Source organism: Nuphar pumila, chromosome 11 (genome assembly GCF_984573655.1).
Source record: "Nuphar pumila chromosome 11, dmNupPumi1.hap1.1, whole genome shotgun sequence".
In the NCBI taxonomy this organism is placed as follows: Eukaryota; Viridiplantae; Streptophyta; class Magnoliopsida; order Nymphaeales; family Nymphaeaceae; genus Nuphar; species Nuphar pumila.
This window is the reverse complement of record NC_143259.1, coordinates 91,128,875-91,145,557: the sequence shown is the minus strand read 5'-3', so window position 1 is coordinate 91,145,557 and position 16,683 is coordinate 91,128,875. Positions and strand designations below refer to the sequence as shown.

Here is a 16,683-nt window from a genome sequence, read left to right as displayed (position 1 = left end):
GAAATTATTTGCAAATATCTAGATATCACAAATATCGTAATTAAATATTTGTAAAATTATGATAAATATGCAATATTTCTTATTTTTTATGAATTATTTGAATCATATATAAACTCGCCGTTGTCTCCAACCTTCTTATTTTTGCATAATTTATGGTTTTTTTTTGTCTTTTCTCCCCAACCAATACTCTCTAATATGCTTTCCTTCTGACAACTATTTTTGGCAATTTTTAACTCATTTGCATATATCATACTTGTTCACATATACGTTTTGAAATCTCAATAAGTATATTTGCGAAAATCTTATTGTTTAGCAAAAATCAGACAGTTTTGCAAAATTGTTTTTTCATGTATAGACAAGTCAATATGATTAATATAAAACTAAATACAGTTGGTTTGGATGAATTCAGATAACTTGAAGTTTAATAATTACAAAGTTACATTCAATACATAGGCTTCATTACAAAGTTATAGTCAAAGTTTAACTTGATCCATCCAATTACAAATGTAAGTTTAACTTGATCTATTACAAAAATGCATAATTGTCCACAACTCAGCTAGCTTGACTGACTCTTTTGACACCTTTATAACCGGTCTTTACTTTTTTATTGTCTTTTGCAATCTTGGAAGCTCTTTCTTTCATGTGCTTATAGAACTTGATCATATGATTTCTTATATTTGTTCCATCTTGTGGAAAATAATCTTTTATTAGCAAACAATTAATTACAACGTACATCTCAAACCAGTGAACAATTGACATATAAACACATACCTGCATGAAGTTTAATATTTAAATTTTGCCTAAGTACTGCATATACTGTATGACAAATATATGACAATGATACCTGTAAAATGAGGAAATATAAAGTGAAAAACATGTACATGTACAAAATGAGTTAGCAAACATATGTAAAGTAATTACTCATTTTCTTGTTGAAAAATACCCTCCATCCTTTGCGCCGTCTAATTTTTGTAACAATAGAACCCCAATTACATTAAAAAAAATTGCTACACATGTACGAAAAGGAGATAATAAATCTACATAAAAAAAGAGATAACAAACATACAAAAAAAGAGAGTACATTATTGAGTAAGTTATGTAATTATATTGTTTTTTTGAGGTTTTTATCTATTAAATATGTGTTCAACATGAAATTGTACAGTTTGAAGTCTCTTTTCTTCATGTTCATTTATCAAAGAACACAGTGCTCGTTGCCCCAATTGAAAGAAATTAAGAGTTGCAATATAAATCTAGTGTAACCAGATTGTGCACGTGAAAATTTATTTGTATGTATCAAAGTTTTAAAACATACCTTGTTGGCATCAAAAAAATGATATGGCAAGTCGTTGCTCTCCTAGTTGTCCTTTAGTTGCGATTATTTGTTGTGAAAAGACAATGTTTACCAGTTAGTTTTTCTTAATCGGTAGTAAAACAATATAAACATCACTTTTATAACTCACAGAGAAATGCATGGTAAGGTAAAGAGTCTTCGACAAGTTGTCTCTCTCACTATCCTCGTTGTGAGCCACTTGAAGTCTTTCTACGAATCTTGCTAGATGCTACGTAGTAAATCCAGTGTGGTAACAAAAGAACAAACAAAATTACATGAAAACGTATCAAAAAAATAAATAAATAAACGTGCAAAACTAACACTTATGTCACTTGCTAAGAGTTTTTTTTTGCCAAACTTATACTCTTTCGACTCAAGGGTGTTCTCTTCTATAACTTTTCTTTTAACCTGTTATTAACAACAAAATAAATTGTATACGATTAATATTAAATATACATTCATGATTCAGGATATTGCTTGACTGTTTCTTATTCTTCAAAACTCAGGGCCCATTAAATCCATTTTTTTTGTAAGAACGTATGTGGTCATAAATGTCGAACTACCTATATATACACATAAAAAAAATTCATTAAAAAATATTGAATATACATAAAAAAGCAATTCATTAAACAACATTGGATACACAAAAAAAAAATCATTAAACAACACTGGATACACACACAAAGAAGCAATTCATTAAACACTGAAAATAAATACATATTGTTATTCGTGGTGCCACCTGTTGTAGCCAACCGCATCAAATACACTGAACTTGTATGGCACAACATCCCTATGTTATGTTCTTCGTCTATTAAACTCAGGTCACTCTGCTTTATGAACCACTTTTGGTAGATAGATAACTATGAGTGGGTGGAGCGATGTGTGAAACATTATTTGTCATTGAGAATAATGAATATTGATTATATACAGCTCAATACGATTTAACTGTAAACTAGTCGCAGTAATGCTCTGGTAAGTTGCCCTTGTACAAAATGCATATGATCGCATATTCGCAAGAAAAACCCGCTAATTTGTCATTCTTCATAAGAGTACAAGCGTTTTCTTAAGAAACACTATAACCATGAGATCAGTTGCGGGTTTTATACTGTTGTTGGAGGCCAGGCACTACTTGCACACGTATTTATTGTGTTTTTTTTATAATTTCTCTAGCTTTTCATTTACTTTCGCCACTATAATGTCTATTAGCGTCGCAATCTTTTTTTTTCTCAAACAGTGTTTTCAGCATTTTTTAGTATGAATTTGAATTATATAAAATTATTACTCATTTATGGCATCAGGATTGTTCATATTATATCATCCTTACATTTTTCCTTCGTCGCTTATCACAGATTTTCTCAAAATGATAGATCATTCAAATAAATGGACTGTTAGATTCAGTTTTGTGGCAAGTCTTATTTGGGAATCCGTATCCATAAACATGTAATTTTCAATATCGCATTTCAAACAATGTTCATGGATGATGATCTTTTACACTTGAACCTGTTCTTAAATCTGATGGTTGGCTGTTGCTAAGACCTCTCTCTCTCTCTCTCTCTCTCTCTCTCTCTCTATATATATATATATATATATATATATATATATATATATATATATATATATATAGGCCAAGGGAACCCAAAGAGTACAGTTAACTTTGACCTTCAGGCAAGTGACACGCCTCATGGGTTTTGTACTGTGGTGGTTCCATGTCAAGCAACAAACCATGGTTGCCCTTAGCAAGGAAGGAGATACATCTTAGAAGTGAGTAATGATAAGCTAGTGTGATTTTATATGACAAATGTGCGTTTCTAAGATTAAAAAGACGTTGCTATAAGGCTGATACAAGATTATCACTCCTATATGGCGTTGATCATTAAGCAACTAAAAGTCAATAAAAGAAGAGTACAAGTGGTGGAGATAATGTGTGGCAGAATGGATGTATGAAATAACAAAGATGGATCATATTTAAGTTGATTATATTGAGACATTTAATTAATTATTGGTTATAAAATAAAAACTAAGTAAATCTCATCTAAGTTTTGTTTGGAGATGTATAGCAACATCAACGAGAAATGTTCACAAACACACAATCGCAAGGATTTATAAAAGATAAAAACTATTGCAAACTTAAAAGATATAAGTTGTAATAGGAGATATAGCAGATTATAAAGGGATTTTAAAAAAATTATAATTTAAAATAAGAATGAAAAAATAGTACTAATAGTGGACGAAGCTTTAAAATGTAATCTTGTTGCATATTGCAACTAAGGGCGTTGTTAATAGGTAGGATTAAAATAAAGAGAATCTCTCAGCCAATTTTGTAACCTATTTTAACAATATTTCCTTTTTCAAAATAACATTTATTAACTTGTTATCACTATAATAATTTATACTTATTGGCGGAAGGAAGTGGGTTAATAGTTTGGCCAACGATTCAGGTGAATCGAGATTCTCAAGTGAATCGTTCTGGCTAAAAAACAATTAATTTTTTTTTGTGTCAATCAAAAAGTGACACATGTTAAAACAATTAAAATAATATTAAAAAAATCAATTTTAAGCATCTTTTACATTTATTAAAAAATAGCTGATTGAGGTTAGTATCGTATCGTCGATAGGTGTTGGATGATACTGACAACATTGGACCTGTTGCATTCCCCTCATGCAACTGTGGGAGTTTCCCATTGGCTTCAACCTTGCGGAAAAATGAGATTGAGTTGAATCCAAGTCCAACTCGACCAGATCCTGTTCAACGTATCAGATCCCATTCTTGGACCCACACCATGCTCAAGCCCCATTTCATTTAAATTGGATTCAAGTGCTAGCCTTCTTTTTGACATAATAACGACAGATCGTTGCTTCAGAGGGTAGCAGATCAGGTACTATTGTATTGCTCACTTGAGTGTGCTGCTGCACCCTCCATCTTCTGTTGGGCCCCACAGCTGACATGTTATACACCAAAAAAACCCTGAAAAACCCATCAACCTCGTATCACAACCACCTAATGTTCAAGCACCTACAATCTACTCTCTTTATATATATATATATATATATATATATATATATAACTGAACATATTAAGCTGCATTTCTCATTTTGCCCCATAGGTTTTAAGTGTTTTATGCTGAACCATTAGATGTGTTTAGCATGCTCGATTTAGTGGGAATTGACTCTTGGATCATGTTTTTTTTATAAAAAATATATATTTTTATGTGCCAGAAAAAAATGGTGCCCTCGTAGCCATTGAGTTTGGATCACTGGAAAAACCTGTATACAAGTCAGATTTCGGCGATCCAAAAGCCGGTTCCCACTAAACAAAACCTATAGGTCACATCTACGGTGTTAGAAAAAATACTTAAAACTATAATTTTTGAATGCATGATATATATATATATATATATATATATATATATATATATATATATATATATATATGGCTTAACATAATTAGTGTTTAGTAATGATAGGGTGATCCTGGAGCACCTAACTCCACCAATTAAACGCTTCAAATTTCCAAAATTTGAGTACTTTTTTCATTGATCTGAACCTAGACATGATCTACAATCATTATTTAGTGAAAACAAGTTTTGGGTCATGTGACATGTAGGTTTTTAAGATCTTCAAAAATCGTGATGTACCAAAATTTTATGACTTAAAAAAACCTATTTTAGTATCGAAAAAACTTGATTCTTACCAAATAAACTGTGTTAAGTACATCTATAAATATAAAGACTGATTGAGAAGATGCAACTATGATTTCTGGTTAGTGGGAGTAGGTGCTGCCAGAGCACCAAATCATATTTCTCATTAATGTTAGGTTAGAAGACAAGCTGAAAGGAGTCAGGTGAAGGACAGTCAACGGTATAGAATCATAGACCTGGATCCAGTTATGCATGCCTTTACCATTCAGCCTCCTCTGGCTTCTGTGACATTATGGTGATACAATCTTATTGCTTGTCCAAATCATTATTTTCTGCAAAGAAAATGAGTATGTCAATAATTATTTTGCCCTTTTCATACATGCTGGATCCATTTGTTGCTAATGATTGTAGTAAGGATGCGAACGGTCTGACCCGGTTCAATACTGGATCCAACTCATAGTATTAGATGATGAACCAGCATCCAGGTTGGATTCAGAACAAAATGTGATCAGCTCTAGTCAGTTTCAGGTAAATAAATATGTTCATAACCAAATCGGGACCAGGTCCAACCCACCCGATTTTACATATTCGACCTGAAAATTAACATGTTTGGCACGGTTTCAGGGTGATTCAGTATCATAAGGCATCAGATCACATCCAGATTTGGAACTCCACTATGATATGTGAGCTAGATTTAGAATGGACCTACTTTTTGAAATTTGGATCTAGGTCAAGCTTGACCCAAACACATGTGACCTCCTTGCTTCTTTAGGACATAGTAATTACATCCCTATCATAAATGAAAAATGACTGCAACAAAAATGATAAGTTTTTCGAAAAACCTTACAATTATCGAAGATCCGTCTGTATCCAAAATTGCAACTTTTCGACTATAAAAAAATATTTTAATCCTTCGCACATGAAAATCTCCTCCAAATATGCAAACTTCCTTCTTTATTTGCAAATTTTCTCTCAAATATACAAATTTTCTCTCAAATATGCATTTTTTTCTCCAAATATGCAAATATGGTGCTGTATTTTTCAATTTTCCTCTCAAATGCACGCTTTCAAAGTGACATTAAAGGCTTTAGCGTACTTTGAAAGTGTTGCTAAATGTTCATCACACTTTCAAAGTGTCGCTAAAGGATTTAGTGGTGCTTTTGAAGTGTCCCTAAATGCCATTGCGCTTTTGAAGTAGTGTTTTTTTCACCAAACTTCTTTTATTAAAAATCACACAATCAAAAAGATGTTCTCAAATGTGTGAAGACATTCGCGTGCAAAGGTCAGGATGAGGACGTTCACAAATGTATGAGAAAAAATTCGCATATTTTTATATATGTGAGGGAAGTTGGCATACCTGAGTGGGAAGGGTGAAAAGATCCTTTTACTGCAGAAAAGTTGTGATTTGGGGCACTAGAGAATCATAAAAAATTGTAAGGTTTTTAAAAAAAAAAGGCATCATTTTTGTTGTTCAGTACAATCATATAGTTGATATTTTGAAAATATCATAAGTTTATTGTGGTACTTTCAAAGGCTGATATTATACCCCAAAAATATATAATTTAAACACTTTTTTGCTGAGTTTTTTTATGTTACCTATATTTTTGTTTCACATTATATTTTTATATTTTTGCACACGGATATTTTCCCAAGAAAACCAGATTTTTCAAAAAATACCACAAGATTTTTGTTTTTTTTTTTTATAATTTCCCTAAAACGCGACATCGGCTATTTTTTTCTTCAGATATCCTTTTTTTTTTCTTTGAAAGAATCTGGTTCAGGTATCTGACAAAATCAAAATCAATGGATCATTCTTTCTATACGAGGTCCCACTCCCTTAGTAGCTGCGCGTGGAAAATAATATACGGAAAAAAATCAGAGAAAAAAACGTTCTATTGCGGGCCCCACATTAACTTGGGTAGGTAGGTAGCATGATCTAACGTTCAGAATTAGCTACCGTTCAAATCAATGGGTGGGTACTCCCATTATGAAGGGGCAACCATTGTCGACTTATCCGACGCCTTGGTTGTACAGGTGAGAGAGAGAGAGAGAATGGTTGGGGAGTCGAGGAAGTGGGTGGTGCTGGTGGCGACGGTGTGGATTCAGGCGTTCACGGGCACCAACTTCGACTTCTCGGCCTATTCGTCGCAGCTCAAGTCGGTGCTGGGCATCTCCCAGTTCCTCCTCAACTACCTGGCCGTGGCCTCCGACCTCGGCAAGGCCTTGGGCTGGTCCTCCGGCCTCGCCCTCCTCCACATTCCACTATGGGCCGCCCTCTTCGTCGCTGCCTTCCTCGGCCTCTCCGGCTACGGCATCCAGTGGCTCCTCATCCAACGCTTCCTCACCCTCCCCTACTTTCTGGTGCACCTCTTTCCCTTCCTCTGCTTTCTTTCTTCACTTGGTTTTGCTTCTTCTTCTTCTTAATTAATTGGTATTATTACTACGTACTGTTGTTTGTTGTTGCCAGTAGTAGCGTTCACGAGTCATAATCCAAATAAGATCCCGTTCTTCGAGACATTTTACATCCTTTATATCATAATAATCCCCCTGTATCAAGTACGCGCTCAGTCGGTAATCTGTCAGAGCTCGCTTTTTGCTATGATACCATTCATCCATGCAAGGAATGGATCCAGGATCCACGTTTTTTTAGAGCCATTGATGATTCAGATGAACGGTGAAAATCGAGTGTTCTGTTGGTTTTTAAATTTCTCATTAATTATTTATTTTTTTGATCCTTCATAAAAAAACACTCGACTTTACGTTTCTCGAAGTGAGGTTGGTTTGGGGGGCGGGGAGTTTGGAAGTTTTTTTTTAAATGGTTAAGTTGTGAATGTGGTTAGTTGGCTTTGGTGTTAGAATTCTTGATTGAGGTGGTAGATGAATTACGTGTCTTGGTTTCGATCGTGGCCTGCAAGGGAGATCTTAAATATGATGGTCATAAAGCAAAAACCGTATCCACTAAAATGATTGGTTGTCTCCCTTTTTTATCCAAAAGGAGTTTGATTTTTTTTTCCGAGACTTGGTCCGCCTTTTATGAGAGGCCCTTGGTTTGAAAACTATGCATATGGCCCGCCAAAATTGGGGCCCGCGTTGCTCACTGTAACTAAGAATTAGTGATTTATATTCATTCTGTATATTGTTTTTAGACCTCACAAAAAAAAAACTAAAATAAAAACTCTAAAACTTGTTTCTAAAATAATCAAAACTAAAAACAGGTTTCAAAAATCAAAGCTAAGTAGTTGGGTTTCTAAAAATGAAACATATATATATATATATATATCAAAACAAACCAAATTCATAACGAGTTTTTTTTTTTTAAAAACATCAATCGTGTAATACTATTTCTATAAATAAAAAATCGAGTAGCTTTGGTTACTAAACCCAAACTCAAAACCGGTAAGCTTGGTTTCAAAAAATCTCTCTCTATTTATTTATTTATTTATTTCAAGTTACACAAGACAACTAAAATTTGATATCACATTGCACAAAATACACGTGCCACTTCACCTCCACCACCCATCACTTTAGGGATGGCAGTGGACCGGGGGAAAGCGGGCCCCGCCCCGCCTCGCCCCGTTTGGACCGGGGATGAAGGGTATGAAACGGGGATGGAGGCGGGGACGAAGGTTAAAATCCATATGGACGTGCACTTTTCCCCGCCCCGCCCCGTCCCTGCCTCATCCCCGATTGAACCGGGGATGGAGGACATGAAACGGGGATGAAGGCGGGGGTTGAGGATAAAATCCATCCCCGCCAGGGAGGCGGGGCAGGGGTGGAGGATAAAATCTTGAGGCGGAGCGGGGGTGGAGACCTTGTCCCCCGCCCAGCCCCGCCCCACTGCCATCCCTACATCACTTGTTAGGCCCTGCTGCTCACAGGCTGTGTCAGAAAAATGAGTGGTAGTCAAGTGCAGCAGCAAACGCTGTTTGCACTCGAGCCAGGATCAAGATGGCACACTTTGAAGTGTGGCGCTGCACCTGATGCCCTCCATCTTTGGCTGACAGTCTGTCACTTGTGAGACCCAAAAGCAAATGGAGGGCAGCGTGCAGAGACACAAACTCAAAGTGTGCCATGTGATCTACCTTTATCCAGGCTCTTTGAACTTATCAAGTGTTCCGGTTCGAACACATAAGTTTCTGGGCAAACCAATGTTGTAAGAATCGTCTGGGGTCGTGAATCGGTTTTCAGGTGAATCGTTCGGAGCTCAAGCATCTGCCAATTTCTTAATCAGAGAATGACGTTTCAGAAAAAATAACAAAAAATTATTTTGAATGATTTTCTATTTATTTGAAAATTAAACGTTTCAAGTCTGTTTGGTATTGATTTTTTGCCGATATGATATATTTAGGACGATTCAGGTTTATACTGACAAGATTGTGCCCAACTAGGGGGATCCACGTAGATTAAGAGAGTCCAATACACAGGTCTTACTGAACCGGAGGCTTGCGGTTGACACCAATGTTGTATCGTTTAGCCAACGATTCAGGTGAATCGGCAAATACCGATTCTCAAGTGAATTGGCTAAAACATAATTAAAAAAATGTGTCAATAAGAATGGCACATGTTAAAATCATTAATTAATATTAATTTAATATAAAAAATTAATGTTAAGTATTTTTTATATTTATTAAATTTGTTTGTGCTTCACCTTCTCATTAGTCATGCCAAAACTTTTTGGTGGCACACTAATGTAAAACCTAATTTTAGTCTGATAAAGACCAGTAAATGGACACAAATGCGATGCATAAGAAAAAGTAGGTCATGAGACACATTTTTTTCAAATGAGTCTCACTCATCAAAACAATGAACAAGCTCATTGTGAGCCATTCATTTTAAGTCATTCTGATGCCGTTCATCCAAAATACGAATAACCAGATCGAAAAGAAAAAGTGGGGCCCATCCAAATTATGGGTATCCCATTAGTATGGGTTTTGGATATCATTCATGTTTACCTGAGGGAATACTCTCTGACCTGATCCCATGGATCTCTAATTAGATGTGTATAAAGGTTCAAAACCCAGTCGTATGTTGGTGGGGTCTGCCTAACCCCAACTTGCCTTTCAATCAAATGTGGATCTAGACTCATCTTGATTGTTTCTCTTTAGATGTGGATAGGGAAATTAGCAGGTTCTGATCAATTTATCTTTCCCAACTATACCGAACAATGTTGTCAATATCGTTGCTAATTTGGCATGAATCGTCCTATTTGTATCTTATGTGTGATATAGGTCTGATTAAGCCTATTTTTTAAATATTCTTTAATATTTTTGTGACACCATTTGCTTAGTAGGAAACTTGTTTTGAATCATGTGATTATGACAAATAATTAGGTTTTTAATGGAGTCTAAAAATCAATGGTCCACAATGTGTCAAAATTTCATTATCTTTACATCAAGAAAGCATGATTAAGGCTTGATTCTTAGTAAACAAATCATGCTGAACACATTTATGTGGTTAGATTGCGTCGATACAACTTGCAGCGTATGATTTCTAGCTCATTAGTTGAGTACCTTCATTAGTAGCAAATATATATATATATATATATATATATATATATATATATATATATATATATATATATATATATATAATATTTGGTAATATCACCATTAGGTATAAACACCTTTTTTTCATTTTTTCTTGATTGTTTTTCATGAAATTTGCTTAGTGTGAATCAGCTTTTGAATGGTCCAATTACAACAATAGGTATGATTTCATAAGGTTTTAAAAATCAATAGCCTACAATGTGTCAAACTTTCTTGGGTCATAAAATCTGGTAAAAAAAACAAAAAACATGATTCAAAAGCCAGTTCTTGGGTTTTTTGTTTTCGATGAAGCAGCTGGGAGAGAGGGCTCCCGACCCTTTATTAGAAAACTATATACAACTGTAAAGAGGTTACACAAAAAATCATCATAGAGAATAATATACACTTGCACTCTTAGACTGTCCCAGTTGGCTGGTCTGCTTTTAGTTGGTTCATACAATTTTCACTAGAAATTGCTGAACTTACATCCTTGGAGCTCTCTTTCCCACTATAAATGAAAAACAAACATCAAATCTTGGTACAAGCGAGCCTCAATTCTTCTCAACACCTACCACTTTTCATGAGCAAATTCTTCCATGCCTCTAATATGAAAAAAATCTCACAAACAAATTGAGCTAATGAGATTTTTTTTAAAAGTCTGCACCCTTTCCATGGAAAAGAATCCTTCTCTTTCATGAAAATGAAAGAAACGGGCCTTTGAGGTGGTAATTGAATGACAGATCCCCCTTGGGATCTCTTTGAGAGTGGGTGTTGGAGAGAAGATGAGAAGGGTGATTGGGAGTAGAGAAGAAAATGGGAGATGAGGCTGAAGTTGTCAACTACAGTCTTAGTCTTTGTGAGGATGTAGCTGAAAATAACTCATCTCTGACCACCATTCTCATCTCTCAAAACAGGGTTTCCCAAACACTTGTTGGGGGTAGATAGTATTAATTAAACTCTCATTAAAATTCCGTCTTTCCTCCAATCTTAGGCTCACAAATAGAGCCTAAATGTGTGTGATTTCTTCCCAAAGAGAGCTGTGAGTCCCAAATAGTTGATGAGACTAAGTTAAAACTGGGGTTACATTTTGTTTTTCAATGACAACGTGTGCAGGTTTTCCTGATGTGCTTGCTGGCAGGGCTGAGCATCTGCTGGTTCAACACCGTATGCTTCGTGCTGTGCATACGCTGCTTCCCAACCAACCGATCCCTCGCCCTCGCCCTGACCGTCAGCTTCAACGGCCTCAGCCCCGCCCTCTACGACCTGGCCGCCCACTCCTTCACCCTCTCCACATACACCCTCCCCTCCCTCTACCTCCTCCTCAACGCCCTCCTCCCCCTCGCCGTCTCCCTCGCCACCGTCCTCCCCATCGTCCGCCACTCCTCGCCGCCTCCGTCGTCGTCCGCCTCCACGCTCGCCGACTCCCTCGTCTTCCTCGCCCTCAACCTCCTCGCCATCCTCATCGGCGCCTACCTCGTGCTCGCGGACTACCTCTCCTTCTCCACCGTCGCCGCCTACCGCGCCCTCTTCCTCGTCGCCGCCTTCCTTCTCGCCGTGCCGCTCGGCGTGCCGGGAGTCGTCTACGCGAGGGAATGGGCGCACCACAGCATCCACCGGAGCTTCAGGATCACGGCCTCTGGATTCAACCTCGTGGGCGTGGAGGAGCTGGAGCTGCACAAGGCGCTGCTCTCTGGTGGTGCTGACGGCGAGGGTGGCGCCGCCGCTGCAGCGATTCCCTTGGAGAAAGAAGACTCAGGTGACGCGAAGGGAAGAGGATGGTGGTGGTGGGATAGGTTGGTGATACTGGGGGAGGAGCATGGGGCGTGGAGGCTGTTGAGGAGGGTGGATTTCTGGTTGTACTATCTGGGTTACTTCTGTGGTGGCACGGTGGGGCTGGTGTACAGCAACAACGTGGGCCAGATCATGGAGTCGCTGGGTGGTGGGACGAACACCGCCGGCTTGGTGTCGCTCTATTCCATCTGTTCCTTCTTCGGCCGCCTGCTCTCCGCCTCTCCCGACTTCTTCCGCGGGTACGTCACCACCAAAAACTCTCTTGCCCCTTTTCTTTCTCCTTGCTTAAGCAGAGAGCATTGGTTCAGTCCACTTGAAGAGAGCACAGACTTCATCCTCTCGTCTGTTCGGGCCCAAGCAGTATTTGGGCCAGGCAATACACCATAAAACTTGATTAATTAAAAGTCTAAAATTCTTTTTAAATTAAGTAATGATAAACATATCTACAATCCGGATTAGAGGCTAGGATGGTTTGAAAGAATTAACGGTAAATTGGTCGCTCAGTCTCTAGCTGACTGTATAGATGTGGTCTATATGTTTAGGAACCAGCGATTGGATTGTGTGATTGTGATATGTCATTAGTTTTTTTTTTTTGGTTCTTTAAATCAAAAGCTCATAATTTTTGTCACTCTATTTTGGTTTGAAAATATCTAAAATGGAGTTCATTAAAATTGTCTGATGTTGATTGGGCTGAATGTTACTATTTTTAAAAATTTCTTGAACCACTTGAGATTATTTTTTCAGACATTTGGGAGCCGACTCTCATTGTCAGAGAACTAATGGGAATTTGACAGCCCAAAAAACCATTTTTTTTTTTGTTAAAAAACATGATCCAAGTATCAATTTCTAGCAAATAGATCATGCTCTACACATCCATAGGTCAAATTTGCAAAAGAGTATAGAAAATGCCTACTTTGTACCACAAATGATTTGTACCAACCAGAGTTGTTAATTACTGCACAAAAAGTGTGTCTCACCTTGACGTGAAGCCCTTTGTACCTTGAGACACACATATAAAGTTTATATGTAAAGTTAGTGAGGTGCACGCCTCGTAAGCTATAAGCTATGAGGTGTGCACGCCTCATCCTGAGGCGTGAGCCTCATTTTCTACAAGTCAAATGATGATCAAAAGCCCCGTTTAACAAAAAATGGGAGAGGCTTTGACTGATTAGGGCCTTCCCCCTCTCGTCTCTCACTGTTATCTCTCGCCCTATCTCGTTTCTCACCCTGCTCCCTCTCTTTCTTTGTCGAAAAGAAGAAGAAGAAGGTGGCATCACCCTCTCTCTCCCTCCCTCTCTTTGTTTCTCCCTCTCTCGTTGTCTCCCTCCTTCCCTTCCTCTGTTTCTCAGTCTCGCTCCCCCTTTCTCTTTCTCTATCTCTTCCTCTCTCTGTGTCTCCCTCCTTGCCCCCTTTTCTCCCTCTCTTCCTGTCTCTCCCTCTCTCGTTGTCTCCCTCATCTTGTGAGCTTTTATCTAATCAATTTGATTCCATGGATGTATTCAATAAGGTATTTTTAGGAAATCACAATTTGGATCAAGATGTAAAAGCATGATTTTTTCAATTGTGAAATATTAGTACGTTGTATTTCTTTTATTTATTAATTTTATTTTTATTTTTACTTATTTTTTAAAGAATTTTTAAGTTTTTTTTTTTTTTAAATTAAGGCTTACATTTTAAGCTTTGCTTTAGTTTTTGGTAAAGCAGCCAACACTTTTCACAACATTGGTACCAAGTAATCCCCTCTCTCTCTCTCTCTCTATCTCTCTCTCTCTCTCTCTCTCTCTCTATATATATATATATATATATATATATGAGAGAGAGAAGTGATTTTGTACGCTCGTGTATAGGCAACCCTGTACATCATTTTTCGGTCATTACTAAAAAGTGGCAAGTCGATGTCATTTTAAAGGGTGTGATGCCCTTCTATTCATATTCTATCTTATCACAACCCGTCATTGGCCATAAAATGTTTAGTATCATAAATGCCCTTTACTACTATAGTATGGTTGGACCCTCCTGGACTTGCATCCTTCAGCATGGTGAGTGCATCACCATTCATATACACTCAAGTGTACAAAACATTTTCCCATATATATATATATATATAAAGAAACTGAATTACCAACCGAATATGTTTGCTGGTGTCAATTGAGTTTTTTTTGCAAATCTAAACCTATAGATGCATTGGGCATAGTCCATTTGCTAGGAATCGATTGCTGGATCATCATAATCAGATCAAGAAATACAAATTTTTTATGCATGAATATTTATGAAAGTTTTAAACCATTGATTTTCAATGCTTAAGGATTCTTCTTATACATCGTAATTGGAGGATCCAAAAGTCTATTTCTATAAAAACGGAGCATCTAGAATACATTCATACGGTAAAAAAAAAAATTATAAAAAATCTTAGTTCATACCAATTAACATATTTGGTTGGTAAACATGTTTTAGTTACCCTATATATACACCAGTAAACACACGGGGCTTGAGCAAGCAGTATTGGACCTTGGCCCGGCTTTGTTGACCAGCCATGGGCTGGTTGACAGCCCGGTGCCCAAACTAGACCGGTGCCAAGTCGGGCTGGGCTGAGGAGTGACTTGCCTGTGCCAAGGTTTCATAAACTGAGTCATGGCCCAGTGACGGTTCAACTGGTTCCAGTCAAAAAATGGGCCAGGCCACCCCTTTCTCATTTCATGCATTATCCATACAAAACCCTTCCATTTTTTTTTAAAACAAAAACCTTCCTAATTTTCAATCAGCCCACGGTGCAGGCGGGTGTACTTGGCGCGGACCGGCTGGATCGCGCTGGCGCTCACCCCCACGCCGGTTGCCTTCTTCCTGCTGGCCATGTCGCCGAGCATCTCGTCCGTCTACGTTGCGACAGCACTGATCGGTTCGAGCTCCGGCTTCATCTTTGCTGCCGCCGTGTCGGTGACCTCCGAGCTGTTCGGCGTTAACAGGTTTGGCGTCAACCACAACATCCTCATCTCCAACATCCCCGTGGGCTCGGTGCTGTACGGATCGGTGGCGGCGCTAGTGTACGACTCGAACGGCATTGAGAAAGATGGAGCCACTGTCTGCATGGGTCGCGAGTGCTACGCCGCATCGTTTGTGTTGTGGGGGTGCGTGTCCCTGTTTGGGCTGCTATGTAATGCCTTGCTCTTCTTGAGAACCAAGCTGGCGTATGACAGCTTTGAGAAGACACGACATGGTATTGAATCGGAGTTTTGACTGGATGTTAGTCTGTGATGGGTCAGGTCATGGTGGGGCTCAATTTGCCAAGCCCAGGCATTGGCGCACCTTATATAATGATCACATTGTTCATTGTGCTCTTTGCAGTTATTGCTGCAAACAACTTTGGATGTTTTAAAATCCGGGTTAGGAGGCATTGGGGGAGTGTCTCTTGCCGCAAGGTCGAAGCTGGGTGTATTTTCTTGTTCTTGTGAGCCAGGGAGACCTCAAGGGTTTTACCAACAGAAGGCCTGCAAGCAAGTTGTAGATAGAACCATCAATCGGTCGGGTTTGTTTCGCGTACCGAACCCGAACAGAGTTATCTGAATATGAGCATGAAAGTAGTGTCTTGATTGTTAATTATTTGGGTTTATATGAACCTGTTCCCAGTAATATGTGGGCCGGGTTTGAGCTATGATTTTTGTCAGATACTTAATTCAGCATGACCCAAGTTGAGTTTGTTTTTTAGTATATGCTCTAAATATTCTTTAAATCATAAGGGTCGTATTTGGGCTTCAATTTCCTCGACCAACCAAAATCCAAACCCAACCAATTGTTATTTGGACCGGTTTGGGTGCAACCTGATGGGTATGGGGAGATGTTATGCGTTGAGAGGTGGCTTTTGGGATTAAAAACTTCAAAAGCGTGGACCCCACACAAAGATCAAATACACAGTTCTGGAAACCAAGGCATTCAAATTCCCAATTTTGGGATGTGTTTTGAGTGCTATGGATCTCAGGAGATCCACGGACACGTAGACCAAAGTGTGAGTCCCACGCCTTTGCAAATGGGTTAGATCCAGGATGCAGGCTTTGCAATTTTTGGGTGTTCCGGATCTGATTCCAATCCAAATCCCCATGTATTTAGCCATCCCTAATGTGACCGAGGTTCAATATCGAAAGAAAGTTTAGTGAGGTAGGCAAGGGGTACCAGGTCTTGGGTTTGTATGACATCATAGGAAGGAAGGGTGGGGGGGGGGGGGGGGGGGGGGGGGGAGCCAATGAGGGTAGCACCGACACATTATCTTTGTCCTGTCCTGGGAGGGCCTCGCAGAGGAGGACAAATTAATCAGGCTGAACAAAGAGAGAGGACTTTGTGGTTCCAATATGGCCAAGAGAGAGGCATGTGGTGTGGGGGACAAGTACCTGAATAGGAGAAGCCGCAG

General features: G+C 38.4%; 2 protein-coding genes across 3 annotated transcripts in view; both read left to right on the top strand.

Annotated features, from left to right (window-relative positions):
* Positions 1-2,796, top strand: part of LOC149822492 (uncharacterized) — a 76,033-nt gene extending 73,237 nt beyond the window's left edge. The window contains exon 27 of the transcript XR_016426208.1: positions 2,680-2,796. The gene's annotated coding sequence lies outside the window, so the exon portion shown is untranslated. The remainder of the gene's footprint in view (positions 1-2,679) is intronic.
* Positions 2,797-6,818: 4,022 nt separating this feature from the next.
* Positions 6,819-15,878, top strand: LOC149822491 (protein NUCLEAR FUSION DEFECTIVE 4-like). Of its 2 annotated transcripts, none has more exons than XM_089981029.1 (3): positions 6,819-7,329; positions 11,607-12,523; positions 15,059-15,878. In XM_089981029.1, exons 1-3 carry the CDS (start codon positions 6,937-6,939, stop codon positions 15,516-15,518), a joined length of 1,770 nt encoding a protein of 589 aa, XP_089837155.1. In that variant the 5' UTR covers positions 6,819-6,936; the 3' UTR covers positions 15,519-15,878. The 2 variants fall into 2 exon arrangements, with proteins under 2 accessions (XP_089837155.1, XP_089837154.1); XM_089981028.1 differs by having other exon boundaries at positions 15,047-15,878.
* The last annotated feature ends 805 nt before the right edge of the window (positions 15,879-16,683 follow it).